At 39.3% G+C, this 19,375-nt stretch overlaps 2 protein-coding genes across 53 annotated transcripts in view; both read right to left on the bottom strand.

The window, feature by feature from the left end:
* CLASP2 (cytoplasmic linker associated protein 2) overlaps nucleotides 1-19,375 on the bottom strand; it is a 187,083-nt gene that overhangs the window by 85,088 nt on the left and 82,620 nt on the right. For 2 of the 3 annotated variants that reach the window (XM_049871099.1, XM_049871101.1), the window contains exons 9-14: nucleotides 16,125-16,204; nucleotides 13,670-13,762; nucleotides 7,630-7,775; nucleotides 5,280-5,415; nucleotides 1,753-1,823; nucleotides 289-348 (exon numbers count right to left, since the gene is read on the bottom strand). In XM_049871099.1, the coding sequence (XP_049727056.1) occupies nucleotides 289-348; nucleotides 1,753-1,823; nucleotides 5,280-5,415; nucleotides 7,630-7,775; nucleotides 13,670-13,762; nucleotides 16,125-16,204 (586 nt within the window). Of the gene's footprint in view, nucleotides 1-288; nucleotides 349-1,752; nucleotides 1,824-5,279; nucleotides 5,416-7,629; nucleotides 7,776-13,669; nucleotides 13,763-16,124; nucleotides 16,208-19,375 lie in introns of all 3 variants that reach the window. The other variant, XM_049871100.1, reaches the window with a different exon arrangement.
* LOC126068484 (uncharacterized) lies at nucleotides 7,741-13,657 on the bottom strand. 50 transcript variants are annotated; one of them, XM_049871052.1, is made up of 5 exons: nucleotides 11,374-13,657; nucleotides 10,942-11,301; nucleotides 10,822-10,845; nucleotides 10,582-10,653; nucleotides 7,741-10,509 (listed from the first exon to the last, which is right to left on the bottom strand). In XM_049871052.1, the coding sequence occupies exons 1-5, from the start codon at nucleotides 11,902-11,904 to the stop codon at nucleotides 9,163-9,165; spliced, it is 2,334 nt and encodes a 777-aa protein (XP_049727009.1). In that variant the 5' UTR covers nucleotides 11,905-13,657; the 3' UTR covers nucleotides 7,741-9,162. The 50 variants fall into 50 exon arrangements, with proteins under 50 accessions (XP_049727009.1, XP_049727041.1, XP_049727021.1 ...); XM_049871084.1 differs by lacking the exon at nucleotides 10,942-11,301 and having other exon boundaries at nucleotides 11,326-13,657; XM_049871064.1 differs by lacking the exon at nucleotides 10,822-10,845 and having other exon boundaries at nucleotides 10,582-10,629; nucleotides 10,990-11,301.

Below are 19,375 nucleotides of genomic sequence, written 5' to 3'. Positions count from 1 at the left end.
AAAACCTCTCTCACATGAGTAGAGATACATATTAAAAATTTCGCCCAACTCAACCTGCAGTATCTTACATATCCTATTCTAGTTAAGAAGGCCTTATCCACCCCACAAAGAAGGAAGTATACTATACACGCTGCAACAATTAAGAGAAGAACAACGCCACATCTTTAAAGGAAAACCAATACAAATAACCTTTAAGCAAAATGAGAAATAATGCAAAACCAATACCACCAACTTCTAAAGAAGCAGTGGCAATGGGGGAGGGCACAGGGAAGGAGAGTTTCTGCGTACCTTTCCAATGAGTGAGTCTGCCACTCCTGTAACAGCAAATCTAGGAACTCAAAGGAGCGCCTGAAAAATACAAGTTACATTATAATTACATGTTATGTTAAGAACTGCACTAACACTTTCTTCTATAATATTACACTTTGCCCCCTGAATTATATGTTAAAAAATTTTTGGAGATCTTAACTGTTGAATACCTCTTAACTTATTCCAGCTATTCTTACACTAAATCTATTAAAAAGACCTTAGGAGCTCCTCATAATTTTAACTTAAAATGTTTGTCTACTATAAAATATAACAAATTTCATTTATTAATTTAAAAATATTTATGAAGCAGCTACTATGCACTAGACACTGAAGATACACAATAGTGACCGAGAAAGACATGCCAACAGGATCTCGCATTCTACATTTCCCTATTTACACTGTATACCCGCACGTGATTTTGAAGTAAACATTTGTACATTTCCTCCCAAGCCCTCTAGTTCTCAGCTTTTTCAACTGTCTCCTTCTTGAGTTCCTCTTCTTCCCTGGTATCTGATGACACAGCTCTGTCCCGTTTTTCTTTCACTATTAACACTTCTTCTCTTTCTCCACCCACTCTTAAACAGGCGCTTGTCTGGCTGGCACTGACCTCAGCCCACTTCATGTGACTAACAACATCCACCCTTAGCTCTGACTATCAGCTATGCTCTTCAGATCTAATCCTCCATCTCCTGTACTGGTTCTCCACCTCAGCTGTTAAGTCCGAGTTCCAACTAGCTCACGGGCATCTCCACGTAGGCACAGGATGTCAACTCAAGCACTACATACAGAGGAACTGATGGATGACAGCCAATTTTCGTTATCTGCAGTGGTCACGTTCCATAAAGCTGTCATGAACGCTGAATAAGCGAATACTGTACTAGCTCCTAGGAGAAATACCTCTGGTGAATGGTGCTGACACTAAAAATTGCAGAAATCACAGACAGAAAGAGAGCACAAGCTCTCGTGTGCACGCGGAGGCAAGCAGGCGAGCACAGTAACAAGACCGCTTACTTTGTTCCGAGCACTGTGGCGAGTTTCAGCAATGTGTATCTTGGTTAATCCTTACAATTCTATGGGATCAACATCATTAGTGCTATCAACATGTACAGACAGTAAGGTCCAGAGCAGTTAAAACGATCACCAAGGCGGGTCAGCTGGTGGCAGGTGCCGGCCCCTAGCCCGGACCCAACTCCAGATGCCGTGCTCGCTGAAACCCACAGCGATCCAGCGTCCCGAATAAACCACAGCTTTGATGTGATAAAACTAAAACCGGTGGTCATTATCATCGCCCCAGGACCTTCCTTTACATGAGATAAGATGAAAAATTTATTACGGTTTCCGGAAAGCAAGAAATTAGTAACAAACAACGTTTGTGACAGACTGAGAATTAAAGAAAGCAACGTTACAGCTACAGTTAAAAAAAAACATCCCCCCGGAGCTTACCTCCTCACAGGAACGGATTTTGATGTGCAATTGCTTGTTATTAATGGTATGAGTCTGGGTACATGAGTATGCTGAAAAACATATTTTAGAAAAAGTTCAAAACTACTGTGAACTTCGCAAAGTCCCTTCTTCTATTTCCTTCACATTCAAGTATTTAAGTTAGAACAGGACAATAAAAGCATAAAATCAGATTCTGAAACCACTGTCAGAATCGACTCAATGGCATACAACAACAATAACAATAATGCGGAGGTAAAAGAAGGAACAAATCTGTCTTGGAAGAAGTACAGCCAGAATGCTCCTTAGAAGCAGGATGGTGAGGCTACGTCTCACATACTTTGGACATGTTGTCAGGAGGGATCAGTCCCTGGAGAAGAACATCATGCTTGGTAAAGTAGAGGGTCAGCGAAAAAGAGGAAGCCCCTCAACGAGATGGATTGACACAGTGGCTGCAACAATGGGCTCAAGTGTTAACAACAACTGTGAGGATGGCGCAGAACCGGGCAGGGTTTTGTTCTGTTGCACACAGGGTTGCCATGAGTTGGAACCGAATCAACGGCACCTAACAACGTAACAACAATATGGAGGTAATACCCATACAGATACCCTAGCTACACAGCCTACATAGGAGTTCTCACATTCAGCCCCCTCTGATCGCTCATAACCTCCCCCCCACCCTGCTGTACACACGTGCGCATGCGCGCACACACACACACACACAAGCCCCACTGGTAGGCTAACCACGTCCAGCATAATGGCTGGGATGGGAGGAATGCAGCCCTAACTATAGCTGTACCACATTCAGCAGGAGCTGTACCAAAGAAGGACGAAGAGTGACCCTTATAATCACAGACAACCATTCGACCAAACACTAAGTCATAACAATTTAGACTTGACTGTATTAATACAAGTTGACAAATGAAAACAAGGTTCTCTAGAATGAAGAAAAGAATCAGGAATCAGGGAGAGCTATCTGAGGATGCAGTTCTCTGGGAAATAAAGGAAACACACACACACACAAATGAGATTTAAAACATTTGTTTTTCAATGAGATGATGGGATATTATGTCAAAAACATGGGACAAAACTCACGACAAATGAGCAATTTGGAAACAAAGAATAAAGTGTAAAGCCTAAGAATGGCAGAAGGGGTACTGTCAAATAAGCAGAATGTAAAAGAATTCATCCTGAGCACACGCACCACTGTAAGTCAAAGGGCGAAAGCTACCCAGGCAGTAATAAACGACATTAAGAGTTTCAAAATGTTTATAACAAGAGTAACAGAAGAAAAACACTGGGCGAATGAAAGAGAAGAAACAAATCATGGAATTTTTTTTTTTTTTTTGGCTATAAAAGAATCAAATGGTTATCTCAGAGAGAAAAAAAGAGCAGTTAAGAGGACAGCTCTGAGGCAAAAGGATTGTGAACCTAAAACGCAGCAGTCAGGTTTTAGTTCTTGTGTAAGGGCGAAGAAAAGCCATTTCAAAACGTGCAAGGAAAAAAACCTGGAAGTCAAACTAAAATGACCTAGGACCCATTCAAAAACGAGAAGTGAGAGTATACCAATAACACTGGTCAAGAATAAAAGCAGTAAAACGTTACAGTTAATCCCAACTGCTGAAAATAGAAGTGTCTTTGTTAAACTGAATTCAGTGGTTAGGAAAAAAATTCTGGCACAAGAAAGGTAAAGTGTATGTTTTTAAAAAGGGGAAAGTAAAACAAACATGGACGAAGAATGCAGAACTTCTAAATTACAGGAGGATGAAAAGAAAACAAGAAACAGATAAAAAGAAAACACAATGAAAAAATAAAGCAGAAAAAATAGCATTTCGAGATGCTAACAGTCAAAAACTGTGACCAAGAGCTGTTAGGAAAATAAACTGACAAAACCTATAATCGGAATTGGCCAGATAAAACGAGACTATAAAGAATTTGAAATAGCATAAACATTAAGACTGACTTAGTGGTGAATAAAGAACTTCATACGCTACCAGTGGATCCCATACTCCACAAATGCTAAAGGCCTACGAGTATAAGCTGATGATCAACTAGCACGTTAATAAAATTTCAACGCAATCACAAAAAAAAGAAATCATATAATAAAATTTCCTGAGCAGAGTATCATGAAATTAGAAAATAACGAGGATAAGAACAAAAGAGCCATTTGAAAATGAAAGCACTATTATTATATAATTCAGAGGTCAGCTGAAACGGCTATGACAAATGATGTAGAAATACGAAGAGAATGGTACACCCTTAGGTAATCTGTCACAGCTTCTTACTTAATATTACGAGGCTGTAAATTTTCTTCTGAGTTTGGCTTTGCCAGCATCCCAATGATTTAGACATAGCATAAAGATCCAGAAATAAATAAAATAAGCCAAAAAGCAGGTAGAAAAAAGGATTTACAAAACTTAAATGCAGAAACTAAAGAATGAGAAAAAACTAAAGAACCACACTAGAAAGCAGTAAAACTACAACTTGAAGCTCATGAAAGACCCGTAATAACGTCCTTGGCAAGTATAAAAAATATAAATGCATAACATTATCATAAAAAAGTGGTATCACAACTACAGCAGTAGAGATTCTTTTAAATTATGAAAATAGGATATGCAACCTTATGACAAAGATTCTTAAAATCTGTACTGTAACCTAAAACACTGGAAATACTATTAGATAATTTCAAAGATCATCAAACTCTAATAACAGAATAATATAACAAAATGCATAAAACACAGGAAAATACAGAAAATTACACAAGACTCATTCATTAAAACAAGTGCAAAATTCTTAACTAAAATATTAGCAGATGATTCTAGCATTATCATAATGTTCAAGGGCCAAGCAAAGTTTAGCTGCTAACCAAAAGGTGGGTGGTTTGAACCCACCAGCTGCTCTGAGGAAGAAAGATGTGGCAGCCTGCTTCCGTAAAGACTGCAGCCGTGGAAACCCTATGAAGCAGTTATTCCCTGTCCCATAGGGTCACTATGAGATGAAATCAACTCAATGGTAGCAAGATTGGTGTGTGTGTGTGTGTGTGCGTGTGTGTGTGTGTGTATTCATACACACACACACATCTTCCATTTGTGTAGCAAATATGTTTGATAGAAGTATGGAAAAAAAAAGTACACACTCAATTGCTAATTGTAGAAGAGTGGAATTCAAGAAAGAAGAATAATTTTTAAAAGTCTGTTCTTTTGTGCATCTTCAATAACTAGATGATTGAAAAAGAGATACAGATGAAAAGCTAAATTAAGAATCTGCCTGCTATCTTTCATTATTACCTGTAATACCTGTGATTTTACACACACGCATATATATAGACATATATGTACACACATGTACATGTAAATATGCAAGCATACTTATTTTGTTAGCCCCTGTATTACTTAAATGTTCTATATTGACCATGTATTGTTTTAATTATCAGGAAAATAATTCAATAGCTATTTTCCTTTAGGGGTTAAAAAAAAAAAGTTCGCCAGTGACTTAAGTCCATTTAAATAAAAAGAAAGGAAACAACCTACCCGAATGATGAATCTGATCGCTGCACATCCAGAAGTTGCCATGACTTTTGCACTATTGGGGACGAGATTAAAAAGTGTGGGCACAATGGCCTCGGCGCCATGATCAAACTTGTTTCCCAAAACTGTTGACAGATGGCTACGAAGACAAAAACGTTGTTACATGGTTTAACATTAAACACAGATAGGACCACAGAATTTTAAAATACTCTTTTAATGAATTAATTCAGGAATTTTTATTTTAATTCATTCTAGTGACAGAGAAAGGGAAGTACAAATACTGACATATCCTTTTCTTTTCCCCATCTTTTACCTGGATGCTCCCAAGTCAAAATTTGGCATTTTCCTCACCTCTCTGCAATGGCACTTCGGGAATCTGACAATCAATCTAAGTTAATGACAGTCAGATAACTCTGACTGGCCTGACCTGTAGCCATTCTTCAGCAGATATTTCCATTTTGATGCCCCAACATCAATCTTCGGTTAAACGTATTTTAAAAACAAGTTCAAAATCTTACCCAAATCAGTGCTCAAGACATTGTCTATGTTAATGGTACCACGTTTCTGGTCACAAATACTCCGTGACTTGGGCAAGGATTTTGGAATTCTTGATTGAAATTACAACTCTACCACACTAGTTAGTTGCATCATTTTAAGGAAATCTGTCTTCTTTTTCCAAATTAGTAGCTAACCTAAGTTAGACTTTAATTGGATGATTTTAGTTAAAACACTTAAGATGGACAGCTCTGACAATACACGCCGTGTTGGTTGGTTTCCATATAGTTATATTTTATTAAAATACATGATTGGGATAGTCGACTCCAAAAACTCAGGTTCTTAATTCAACGAAATACGCAGACTCAAGTTATAATTTCAGTTTTCCAGGTCTAAACTCATAGGCAAAAACGAACCTCAAATCAGAAGTAGGCAGGTGTCACCTGTCGCATAAATCAAGGTTCGAACTGACAGTTCTATTTCTGGTATATCTGTTATGTTCTTCTTCTCTAACTCAGTACCAGAACCTCATTGACTTCACTCATAGATTTCCTAAGTAATTTTTCCAAACTGGTGACACAAATCACCCCCACTGTGTTCTTGAGGTGGGTCCTGGTCATCCTCAGGCCTTTGTTCTTTCACACAACTTATAGAATCAAAATCTGCTGGGACTTTCAGTGAAACTCACTGAATCTATCTGAGGGCTGACATATTTGGTGCTAACTGACATTTTTCAATATCAAGACTTATTATACAGTATAAATTTCATTTTTCAGAACTTCTTTAATATGTCAAAAAGCTTTATTTTTTTTTTCTAAGAATATCATCAATACCCTTTGTTAGAATTATTCCTAAAATATTATGTTTTTTCTTATATTACACACACTATTTTTTGGAAGAGTAAAAATCTTTCATTTTGATGATGCCTACTTTATCTTTTTTTTTTTTTTTTTTTTGAGGTTCGTGCTTTCTGGATCTTATCTAAAAAAACTACACCCTCACTAAAATTGTGAGGATTTTCTCTTATGTTTTCTTTTACAATTTTTTAGCTTTCATGTTTATGCCTGTAATCCATTTCAAGTTAGTTTTTGTGTGTGATATAAAGTAAGGCTGAGGCTGACTTTTTTCCCGTAGATATTCAATTATTCCAATAAAATCGTTATTGGACATTATCTTGAAAAGGCTTGCCTTAAACCAAAAAAACAAACAAACAAACAACAAACCGACTGCCGTCAAGTCAATTCTGACTCATGGCGATCCTGCAGGACAGAGTAGAACTGCCCCATAGGGTTTCCAGAGGTGTAAATCTTTACGGAAACAGGCTGCCACATCTCTCACCCTTTGTCAAAACGTAATTGACCAAATACGCATGGGTATGTTTCTAGACTATTTGGTCCAACTGGTCTTATGTCTATCCTCACCAATAGCAAACTAAACTTTATAATACCATACTTTTATGCAAATAACACACAACTTCTACGTTAGTTTGCCAGCCATGCCCTCCCCCGCTCGAGGTATTTTTAAAGTGCACTGTGCTAATTTTTTTACAGCAACATGTAAAAAAAAATCGGCATAGTGGCGCATATGAAAATACCTAGTTGGGTGCGGGATGCGGCTGGCAAACAACCGTAGGTGTTCGTTAAGTCTTGAAATCAGGTCGTGTGAGTCCTCTGACCTCGTTCTCCTTTTTCAAAAGTTCTGACTCTTCTAGGTCCTTTGCATTTCATGTAACTTGGATTTCTGGGTCATACATATGATTCTTTGGGTTACCCTGCTACCGCTTTACTTAATGACTGCCGAATCAGTACGTACTAAATCTGCTCATAAAAAATAAATATCACAAAAAGAATATACTTACGCTACAGTAATACAAGCTTCCCTAACCACCTGGGATCTGAGATCCTTAGCTGAAAGTTTCAGTGCGCCATCCAGCAAACGCAGGTGTTGGAAAAAGCAGTCATAGTTCGCAGCTCCAGCCACGAGCAATGACCGAATCTTCTTAAGCTGAAACAGAGAATTTTCATCATTGACATAAAAGGTGGCAATGCCAAAAAAAGGGGAGAGAGCCACCTAAACAAAATTTAATAAATTAAATGCAACACATATAATGTCTTCGTGTATTTATACTTAGACATTCTGGTAGCAATAAATACCTTAAAAATAAGTAATACAAACCAAAAAAGAAGAACTTTCTGGAAAAGAACATTCTAGACTCAGTTATATGCATAATGGACACATGTACTGTGTAAGTTGATAAGTTTTAAGGGAGTGGTTTTTTCTATCGTAAAACACAGACAGCATAAATTTACCATTTTAAAACGTACATACAATTCAGTGGCATTACGTGTATTCACAACGTCATGTAACCATCACGGCTATCTAGTGAGGGAAACGATTTTTAAAAGGGCCAAATCTGGAACTACATTCATCCATCAGCAAAAGTACAAAATCAAAGACCAACAACGATCAAGCCACCATCATGCCTGTATTTCAGCATGATCACACTGGATTTGTGAAGCACACTACTCTTTCTCCCTCTCTATATACCGTTAGCAATACTTTTTACTAAGAGTTGCCAAATATTTTCTATGTGAACACCAAATACATATAATAAAATTACATTAATCCAAAGAGAAACACACAGGTACACATCTGTGCTCACACATACTTAGACGCTAAATGTTTGTTTACCAAAACCATTGCTACGCATAATTTCACATTAAATTCTGAGATTTTGTAAATTTTTAACTTCAGATGTATTCAAGATGCAAATGTAAAAATAACAAGCTGTAAATATTATGAAAAAATCGGAAAGAATATTTATATTACTTTGGGGTATATGATCGAGGGGAAACCACCGTTAAAAAGAGAGCAATTCTATAAGGCATGTATACAGGGTTAATTAAAAACAAAATAAAAAAACACAATACGGTAGGAAGAATTTACCTATGACACCTGAGACCTTAAACAAAGAATGAAAATAAAATAAGAGAAAGAATTACTAAATTGAGCAAAAAAAATATGAAAATATGATCTACTTTAGTAGCAGATATGCAAATACAAATTACAACAAAGATACATAAATTTCTCCCTTCAGATTGGCAAAAATTAAAGACTTAATAGTATCCTGCAGCAGGAAATTTAAAAAATGCTCTCAAACAACACAAGTAACATTACAAATGACTAATACCTTTGTTCAAAATATTTTGGCAGTACCTACTAAAATAAAATTGCACCTACTCTTTACTCAACAACCCCACATTTCAAAACCTAACCTACAAAAATAAATGCCACTGTTACAAACGTGTACAAGGGCATTCACAGCAGCATGGTGAGAAACAGCAGAAAAATAAAATCACTGAAAGCCCACTGCTGTCAAGCCAATTCCGACTCACAGCGACCCCAATGAAGGCCCAGCTAAAAGTCTATCCAATGGGAATGGCTGTGAGCTAAGGAAAACAGGTACCTGTGAGCTAAGGAATACAGGTACCTGTGAGCTAAGGAATACAGCTACCTGTGAGCTAAGGAAAACAGGTACCTGTGAGCTAAGGAATACAGGTACCTGCGAGCTAAGGAATACAGCTACCTGCGAGCTAAGGAATACAGGTACCTGCGAGCTAAGGAATACAGGTACCTGCGAGCTAAGGAATACAGGTACCTGCGAGCTAAGGAATACAGCTACCTGCGAGCTAAGGAATACAGGTACCTGCGAGCTAAGGAATACAGGTACCTGCGAGCTAAGGAAAACAGGTACCTGCGAGCTAAGGAATACAGGTACCTGCGAGCTAAGGAATACAGGTACCTGCGAGCTAAGGAATACAGGTACCTGCGAGCTAAGGAATACAGGTACCTGCGAGCTAAGGAATACAGGTACCTGCGAGCTAAGGAATACAGGTACCTGCGAGCTAAGGAATACAGGTACCTGCGAGCTAAGGAATACAGGTACCTGCGAGCTAAGGAAAACAGGTACCTGCGAGCTAAGGAATACAGGTACCCGTGAGCTAAGGAATACAGGTACCCGCGAGCTAAGGAATACAGGTACCCGCGAGCTAAGGAAAACAGGTACCCGTGAGCTAAGGAATACAGGTACCCGTGAGCTAAGGAATACAGGCACCCGCGAGCTAAGGAAAACAGGCACCCGTGAGCTAAGGAATACAGGTACCCGCGAGCTAAGGAATACAGGTACCCGCGAGCTAAGGAATACAGGTACCCGCGAGCTAAGGAATACAGGTACCCGCGAGCTAAGGAATACAGGTACCCGCGAGCTAAGGAATACAGGTACCCGCGAGCTAAGGAATACAGGTACCCGCGAGCTAAGGAATACAGGTACCCGCGAGCTAAGGAATACAGGTACCCGCGAGCTAAGGAATACAGGTACCCGCGAGCTAAGGAATACAGGTACCCGCGAGCTAAGGAATACAGGTACCCGTGAGCTAAAGAATACAGTTACCTGCGAACTAAGGAATACAGTTACCTGCGAACTAAGGAATACAGGTACCTGTGAGCTAAGGAAAACAGGTACCTGTGAACTAAGGAATACAGGTACCTGTGAACTAAGGAATACAGGTACCTGTGAGCTAAAGAATACAGGTACCTGCAAGCTAAAGAATACAGGTACCCGCGAGCTAAGGAATACAGGCACCCGTGAACTAAGGAAAACAGGTACCTGCGAACTAAGGAAAACAGGTACCTGTGAACTAAGGAAAACAGGTACCTGTGAACTAAGAAATACAGGTACCTGTGAACTAAGAAATACAGGTACCTGTGAACTAAGGAATACAGCTACCTGTGAACTAAGGAAAACAGCTACCTGTGAACTAAGGAATACAGCTACCTGTGAACTAAGGAAAACAGCTACCTGTGAACTAAGGAAAACAGGTACCTGTGAACTAAGGAATACAGGTACCTGTGAACTAAGGAAAACAGGTACCTGTGAACTAAGGAATACAGCTACCTGTGAACTAAGGAAAACAGGTACCTGTGAACTAAGGAATACAGGTACCTGTGAACTAAGGAATACAGGTACCTGTGAACTAAGGAATACAGCTACCTGTGAACTAAGGAAAACAGGTACCTGTGAACTAAGGAAAACAGCTACCTGTGAACTAAGGAATACAGGTACCTGTGAACTAAGGAAAACAGGTACCTGTGAACTAAGGAATACAGCTACCTGTGAACTAAGGAAAACAGGTACCTGTGAACTAAGGAATACAGGTACCTGTGAACTAAGGAATACAGGTACCTGTGAACTAAGGAAAACAGCTACCTGTGAACTAAGGAATACAGGTACCTGTGAACTAAGGAAAACAGCTACCTGTGAACTAAGGAATACAGGTACCTGTGAGCTAAGGAAAACAGGTACCTGTGAACTAAGGAATACAGGTACCTGTGAACTAAGGAATACAGGTACCTGTGAGCTAAAGAATACAGTTACCTGCGAGCTAAGGAATACAGGTACCTGCGAGCTAAGGAAAACAGGTACCTGCGAGCTAAGGAAAACAGGTACCTGTGAACTAAGGAATACAGGTACCTGTGAACTAAGAAATACAGGTACCTGTGAACTAAGGAAAACAGGTACCTGTGAACTAAGGAATACAGGTACCTGTGAACTAAGGAAAACAGGTACCTGTGAACTAAGGAATACAGGTACCTGTGAACTAAGGAAAACAGGTACCTGTGAACTAAGGAATACAGCTACCTGTGAACTAAGGAAAACAGGTACCTGTGAACTAAGGAATACAGCTACCTGTGAACTAAGGAATACAGGTACCTGTGAACTAAGGAAAACAGGTACCTGTGAACTAAGGAATACAGCTACCTGTGAACTAAGGAAAACAGGTACCTGTGAACTAAGGAATACAGGTACCTGTGAACTAAGGAATACAGGTACCTGTGAACTAAGGAAAACAGCTACCTGTGAACTAAGGAATACAGGTACCTGTGAACTAAGGAAAACAGCTACCTGTGAACTAAGGAATACAGCTACCTGTGAGCTAAGGAAAACAGCTACCTGTGAACTAAGGAATACAGGTACCTGTGAACTAAGGAAAACAGGTACCTGCTCATCTGCATTCAATAATACCTGAGTGACTCTTACATGCCTGACACCTATACAGGTGTGCAGACTAGGCATGGTTTGTTAAGTTAAAAAAAAAAAAAGTTACTAAGTAACATATCCAGAACGATCCCGTTAGTTTTTATACAAAGGGTGAAAACAAAACCAGACCCGTGTTTATCTGATTATTCATGTTTGCACACACACACCTAGAGAAGGACATACCCCGAAATGGAAACACGCGTTCCCTTAATAGGGACCGAACTTTCACTTTTGGTTTATAATCCTTTGTATTCAGTTACTGCAATGAGCCTGTGTCATTTTCCTAATTAAAAAAAGACGAAAAGACCATCTGCTGTTTCCAAATGGTACAAAGTTCACATTTTACAGGGACACCATTTAATCCGTCACGTTTCTCCACAGATCACCTATAGCAAAGGTTTTCCTGCACCAGCCTAGCCTCAGGACTGAAGGGGGAGGAACAAACTATATGTAACAAATGTGCGGCAACAAACCCTCTGTTAAAAACAGTATTTTGACATTTTAAGATACGTAGATTTCCTAACAAAGAGAAGCTAAAAAATTTATCTTTTGTTCATAGCATACAAGGCCATTTTGATTGTATTCATCGAAATGGATATTTTCACAACCAGCTCATTTGGGAGCTCTTAGAGCAGATGGGAGTCTTCAAATGAAACCCATTCTCCGGCTTGTTGCGGACTCCTAGCTACTCAGCTGGTGCCTTACATGTAAATGTGTCAAATTCACGAACTTAAAAATACAGGGTCCTTTGTCAATGCAAGTATTATTTTAAAATTCATCAAATGTTTTCCTCAAGGAATTTAGGCTAAATAAAAATATTCTTAATTCAAGGATACCAGATTTTTTCTTTGGTAAGTGAGAAATATGCATCACATTCAATGAGAGATACGTAAGAGAAGAGAAAAACCAAACAAAAGGGACACTCTGTTGTGAATTTATGTCAGTACTATGAAAACGTTCAGCTCACAGAGGCGGTGTGAGCTGCTTCACTGGTAAACCTCATTACGCGAATACAGGGCAGTACCGAAGAGCAGCCCTGCAGCCCCACAGAGAGGCCTCACACTTCCCTGGTCAGTCGTACACCTAGGAGGCTAGGTCCCTGGGTCGTGTAATCAGTTTGTGCTTGACTACTAATCAAAAGGTTGGTGGTTCAAGGTCATCCAGCGGCACTGTAAAAGAAAGCCCTGGTGATCTGCTTCGATAAAGATCACAGCCAAGAAAACCCTATGGAGCAGGTCTACTCTGTAACACACGGGGTTGCCATGAGTCAGGATTAGCTCGATGGCAATGGATTTGGATTTCTGGTTTTGGTGGAGAGGCTAACAAATGGATGGAACGGGTTCTATCTGATAAGCAAATCCACAATAAAAACTGACCCTAAGATCAAATTGACAACAGCAACTCGAAAGATTAGGTAGGAAATTTAGGGAGCAGTGAGTTTATGTTAATGGTGGAGAGAGAGTTCCAAAAAGGAAGGTGAGGATGGCTGCAGAATTCAAAGAACATAATCGATGTCACCGATTTGTACATGTACAAACTGTCGAATTGGTGTATGTTCTGCTATGTATATTCTCAACAACAAAAATACGATAGATTAAAAAAACACTGACCCTAAATCAGAAAATACCAGGCCATTTTATATCCAGTATTATGGCAGCATGATTTCCAGAAGGAAATCTTACCTACCAGACTCTCCATTTCATAACCAGACACCAGACAGTACTACTCATCAATTCCTATCTTTTTAAAAACGAACATTGAAAAAATAAGGAAAGGGATAAGAAATTTTTTAAAAACTTACTGCATTGGCACGCTGATCCCAATCATGCTTGTCATCTGACAAAATTTCCCTGATTTTATTTAATGTTTCTTCAAGTTCTCGACTAGAATAGATCTTAAAGGAAAGATTCAGAATTATAATATTTCTTCACAGAAGCAATATCAAAATTACGCTCTGATTTTTAAAACAACCTTTCAAGTAATAAGGTTATTTCCCCCTCTAGCATCATTATTATCATTTTGTAGAGACAGAAAATACACTATAGACAATGTTAAAAAACATTTTGTCTTTCTACCTTACCTGTGACCCCTTTTGCAATTTTCCTCCTCATGAGTTTTTTTGGTTTTTTTTAAGTAGCTTTAAACATACTCTTAAAATGCTTTGTAATTTAAAAACAAGATGCAAACATCCAAATAATTAATAAAGACAGGCCTAATTTCTCAAGACAGTTTCAGGTATACAACACAGCTTACTGCATTCATATGCTTATTACAACATATTGTCAAAAGGATGTATTTTTAGTATATATTTTTTCCCTCCAGTGTTCTCATAGGCTGTAGCCAGGATAGACACAGGCTTTGTTTCCTCTGGACCCAGTTGCCAGGCAGCCAGATGTCGTTATTGTTTTACTCATTCAACAGATGTTCACCTAATAAGACTGCACTAGTCTAGGCAACAGGGAAACTGACCTGAGCAAAAACCTTCTGCGTAAGCACTAACATTCCTATTTTAAGAGAAGGCAACTAGGTAACTTGCCCAAGGCTGACAGCTGGTGTGGTAGAGCTGAGATTCAAATCCAGGCAACAGTGGACAGTCGTCCAGGTCAGTACATGGCAGCAATAAGGAGTCCGTACCAAGAGCATGAATCTCTCATACAAGTGGGTGTTGGAATAACGCTCACCAAGTGGCAAGGAGGAGAGCAAGAACCACAGACCCTGTTGTTCTTGTATAGTAACAACGACACTATCAATTACTGAGGGCATGTGGGTGGAGAAAAATGAATAGTGTTCCCTTTAAAGAACTTCAAGAAATAATCAAGTTTTAACTAAGGCAAGGATGTTGAAGGGGTCCTCAAAAAACGAGGTTAAGGATTTTTTGTTAAGGATTTAACAATAAAAAATGTTCAAATTCAGCAAGTTTTACTACTTGTTCCTCCAACACTAATCTGGCCCCAATAAGAAAGGCCTGTAAAAGATAAAATACTTGATGTTATGGAACAGATGCTCCAGAAGGCATAATGGAAGGTGCGGAACGTTTGGAAGGTGAAGGCCTGGGGGGACGGTGGGGGGTTAGTTGTAAAGGAGCACTGGGTAACTGTGAATCAGCTTTTTTCCCTCCATAGAGTTGAGGAGCCCTTGGCTTCACTGATGCCATGATGCTAAAAGTCTGGCAGCTCATTGAACAATAAAAAATGTTCAAATTCAGGAAGTTTTATTACTTGTTCCTCCAACACTAATCTGGCCCCGATAAGAAAGGCCTGTAAAATACAAAAGGAAAAGGTGTGTGCGGAAGTTATGTTTTTCCTTTTCTTTAAAAAAGTATGTTCAGATAAGAAAGATGGGCCCAATAAAGGTATAACAAAATACACTCAAATCAGAAAAGTTTCTAAAGCTTTCCAACAACTTTTTAAGATCTAAGTAAATTAAATAGCCTACTGGACAATTTTTCCTTTCAAAGAGCCGAAAAGGTAATACAGACAGTCGAGGACTATCTGCAAAAACAGTCTGTAAGAGTTTAAACTGGAACAACCATCTCTACAGAGTAATATCTAACAAAGCTGGAAATTCTAACCATGCAATCGCACTCCCATGTTTACACCCTAAAGAAACCCCTACAAATAATCAAGGATGTAGGTACGAGAATCTTCATCGCAGCACGCGGCGGAATAGCAAAAAGCTAGAAACAACCTAAACGTCCACCAGAATTGTGGTCTGTTCATACAACAGAATATTATCTATCGGCAAAGTGAACAAACAGGAGTCACACATTTTATAATGCACAAAAATATGAAAAACCGTACTGGATGAAAAGTCAAATTGCAGAGGGCTATTGAGAATATGCCATTTATTTTAATTTTTAAAACAGGGAAATAATACTTATATGCCTTATTTATGCATACATTTACTTTGGCTACATCAATTCCTTCTATGCAAATGGCTTCCAAATTTCCACTGTCAACTAATCTCCCACATGGTTCTGGGCTCAGAACTCATTAACTCAAGAATCTGAACTTTAATTAGAACACACGACAATGTACAGTGATTCGACAGTTTGGGTTCAATTTTATTTCACCCTCACTGAAAATATCACTTGAAAACCTAAAAGTACCAACAAATGACAGCTTGGTAATAATAAGTCAAATATTTAATTCATGTAGCTATTTAAGAAAAAAAAGAATAAGAAAAGCAACAAAAATCGTTAGATAAGCAGGTAGAGGAGCACTATTCCTGGAAGGCCGTCCTGCTGGGAGCCTCACCTGGACCGAAGGAACGTCTGTAAAGGCTTTTATAAAATCATCTTCATCAACTGCTCCAGCGCCTCCTTCCTTAGAACCACCTGCTAATTAAAAGAAAACGTATTTTTCAACATGATTTGAAATATTTTAAGACCAAGTACAAAATAAAAAATGACCTTTTCAATATTAATGAAGGCATAATTTTGAAGGACATTCTGTTTTATAAAAAAGCATTATTTCCTCAATAGTCATTTAACAATCTTTATATTAAATTCTCTCTGTAAAAATAGCTGTTGTCATTTCTGGCCCCTGAATGAATCCTGGCTGATAAAGGTGGTACTTAACTTTCTAACTCCACCTTACAGAGATCTGTTTTTTCATGTTAAGAATTTAACACTCGAAATGGACTTTGGCTACACCAGGCATACATTCCAGGGGTCAAGCAACATAAAAACCTATCAAACATATCCCAATGAAGTTTCAATATCTGCCAAAGGAAATATTCACACTTGAAAATTGGATTTAAAAAATCAGCATCATCATAATAAAAAGTACACAGCATTTCCAAAGGTAGGTAAAAAGCTCTTCATCTTAAAAAACAAAAACCTTTGAAGATCTTTTTTATGAGATTTAGTAGGAATAAGAGATGGACTGCAGGATAGCATAACATGAAGTTGTAGGGCAACACAAAACGACGAATTAAAAGAACAAGAAATTTAATGACCTGAACAAAGAGTGCATGCACACTTAAAAAAAATAATAGAGATATTCAACAATTACAAGGGTAAATACAGTACCAAGCTATTACTTAGATGGTTAAAAAACTGATAAATTTTTCTTTAATATTAAAAATAAGCAAGCAAGCAATTGCACACACACGTACAAATATTCTGAATCACTTGGAGGTATTTTCACAAGTGGGCTAACTTTTTTTACGGCAATATGTGGAAGAGAATTGACCTGGAGGCCCTTGGGAGGGTGTCTAGAGGAGAAGATGTGGCCAGCAAGCAAACACAGAAGGCGTGTGTTATTTGCATAAAATATGGTTACTGCAAGGGCAGAGCGTGCACACCAAGAGCAGCGCATGCACACCAAGAGCAGGGCGTGCACACCAAGAAAAGTGTTTTGCTAAGGTAAGTCTGAAAGAAGACGCACAAGCAGAGGCTGGCTGAAGGGAGGCCCAGTGCTGGCTTCCAACTTGTCCACAGCTCCCTCAAACAGGACCCGTTAAACAATCATGTTAGAGGGGATTATTGGGCTAGAACAGAACAAAACAGCTTTGCCCAGTTGTCTAACCATTCTAGAACAGGGGTGTTATGGACTGAATTGTACCCCCCCCCCCCCCCCCCGCCATTGTGTTGTAAACCCTAACCTCTATTCCTGTGGTTATAATCCCATTTGGGACCGGGTTGTCTTTGTTATGTTAATGAGGCAGGATTAGTGTCTTGTCTTGAGTTGATCTCTTTTGAGATATTAAGGAGATTAAATGAAAGCTAGCAAGCCTACATGGGGGAAGAGTGATGCCGAGCGACACGAAGGCTGCTGAGGAGCACTAAACAAAAAAGACTGCCTACGAGCAGAAGCTCACCAGAGACAAGGACCTTCCTGCAGAGCCAAGAGCAACAGAAAGCCCTCCCCTAGAACTGGCACTCTGAATTTGGACTTCTAGCCACCTAAACCGTGAGAATATACATTTCTGCTTGTTAAAGCCACCCATTTGTGGTATTTCTGTTACAGCAGCACTGGATAAGACAGACAATGGGTCAGAAACTTCTTCTGTAAAGGGTAAGACAATAAACAGTTCAGAGCCTGGAGGCCATCTGATCTCTGCTGCCCCCGCTCACTCTGCGACCGCTGCAGGAAAGCGGCCAGATGCCCTAACGACCAAGCGAGGCTGTGTCCCGGTACAGCTTCCTACGGACCCCGAGACTTTAATTTCATGTAGCTTTCACATGCCACGATAAGTCATTCATCTTCTGAATATTTTTAGCCATTAAGTAAGATTTAATGAAAAATTCTTAGCTCATGGGCAAAGCAAGGACAGACAGCTGGCTGGATTTGGCCCTTGGGCTGTAGTTTGCTGAACCTTGCTCTACAACTCCCCCCAGGGCGGTAGTGGTGGTGGGGCAGGAAGTCGGGCGGATACTGCCATTCGAGAGACGTCATGGTTTCCAGCGTGCCAGAATGACTAGAGGGGGCACACCACAAAAATCCCCAAATATTACTTTAACATGTTCTGCCATTCCTTAAGAAAAGCATCGTAAGTATCAAGAGAAAATTCCATTCTACTTAGTCCTTAACTACTTATAAGGTGAAGTGCTGGATATGAAAGTAATGTTTCAGATATAGAAGCAAGGAGAACAAAGTTCCAGGCATGGCAAGGGGCAAGTTCTCCTCAGGTTACAATGAAGGGCCTGGCACTTAGGAGAAGGATAAATGATGACGAAATAACATGGCGGTAAATATGCAGCAAACCCTAAACAAATTCACACAAAATTCACAATTTTTAAAGAGAGTTGTACGAATGAAGGCGCCCTGGTGGCACAATGGTTAAGAGCTCGGCTGCTAACCAAAATGTCGGCAGTTCAAATCCACCAGCCGCTCCTCAGAAACCCTACAGGGCAGTTCTACTCTCTCCTGTAGGGTTCCTGTGAGTCGGAGATGACTCGACAGCCGTGGGTTTGGTTTTTGTACCAACGAAAGCACTACTGTCTTGGACTAGAAGAGACAGAGGCAGTCTGAAATGCTAAGAGCCTTCTGGATCTCCAACATTCTAAAAGAAAGCTGAGAAAGTCACTCAGCTGTAAGCACAGGACGTTTCTTATACAAAAGGAGGAAAGGTCACAGAGGGAGAAAAGAATACATTTTAATGATTTAACGGCAGGCATTAAGGAATACCAAAATAAATGGAGAAATAGTCCACATTCATGGACAGGAAGACTCAGTATCATAAAGATGTCCAGTCTCCCCAAAGAAATGCAATATCAAACCTGCAACAGAGTCTCACGAGAAATTTGCCAAGCTGATTCTGAAGAGCAATGGACCAAGAACTGTTGACACACTCCTGTAGAAGAAAACGGTGAGGCAAAGATTACCTTACCAAATATCAAGGCTTACAAAGTTATCATAAAATAAGTATGACAGCTAGGTTTTGCCACAGGGATAGACCAACTGGCCAAAAGAACAAACAGAAAGCTCAAAACTAGAACCACACCTTGGAATATATCCTAGAGAAATAAGAGCCTTTACACGAACAGATATATGCACACACC

The sequence above is a fragment of the Elephas maximus genome, chromosome 27 (genome assembly GCF_024166365.1).
Source record: "Elephas maximus indicus isolate mEleMax1 chromosome 27, mEleMax1 primary haplotype, whole genome shotgun sequence".
Lineage (NCBI taxonomy): Eukaryota > Metazoa > Chordata > Mammalia > Proboscidea > Elephantidae > Elephas > Elephas maximus.
This window is presented reverse-complemented; position numbering and strand designations above follow the sequence as displayed.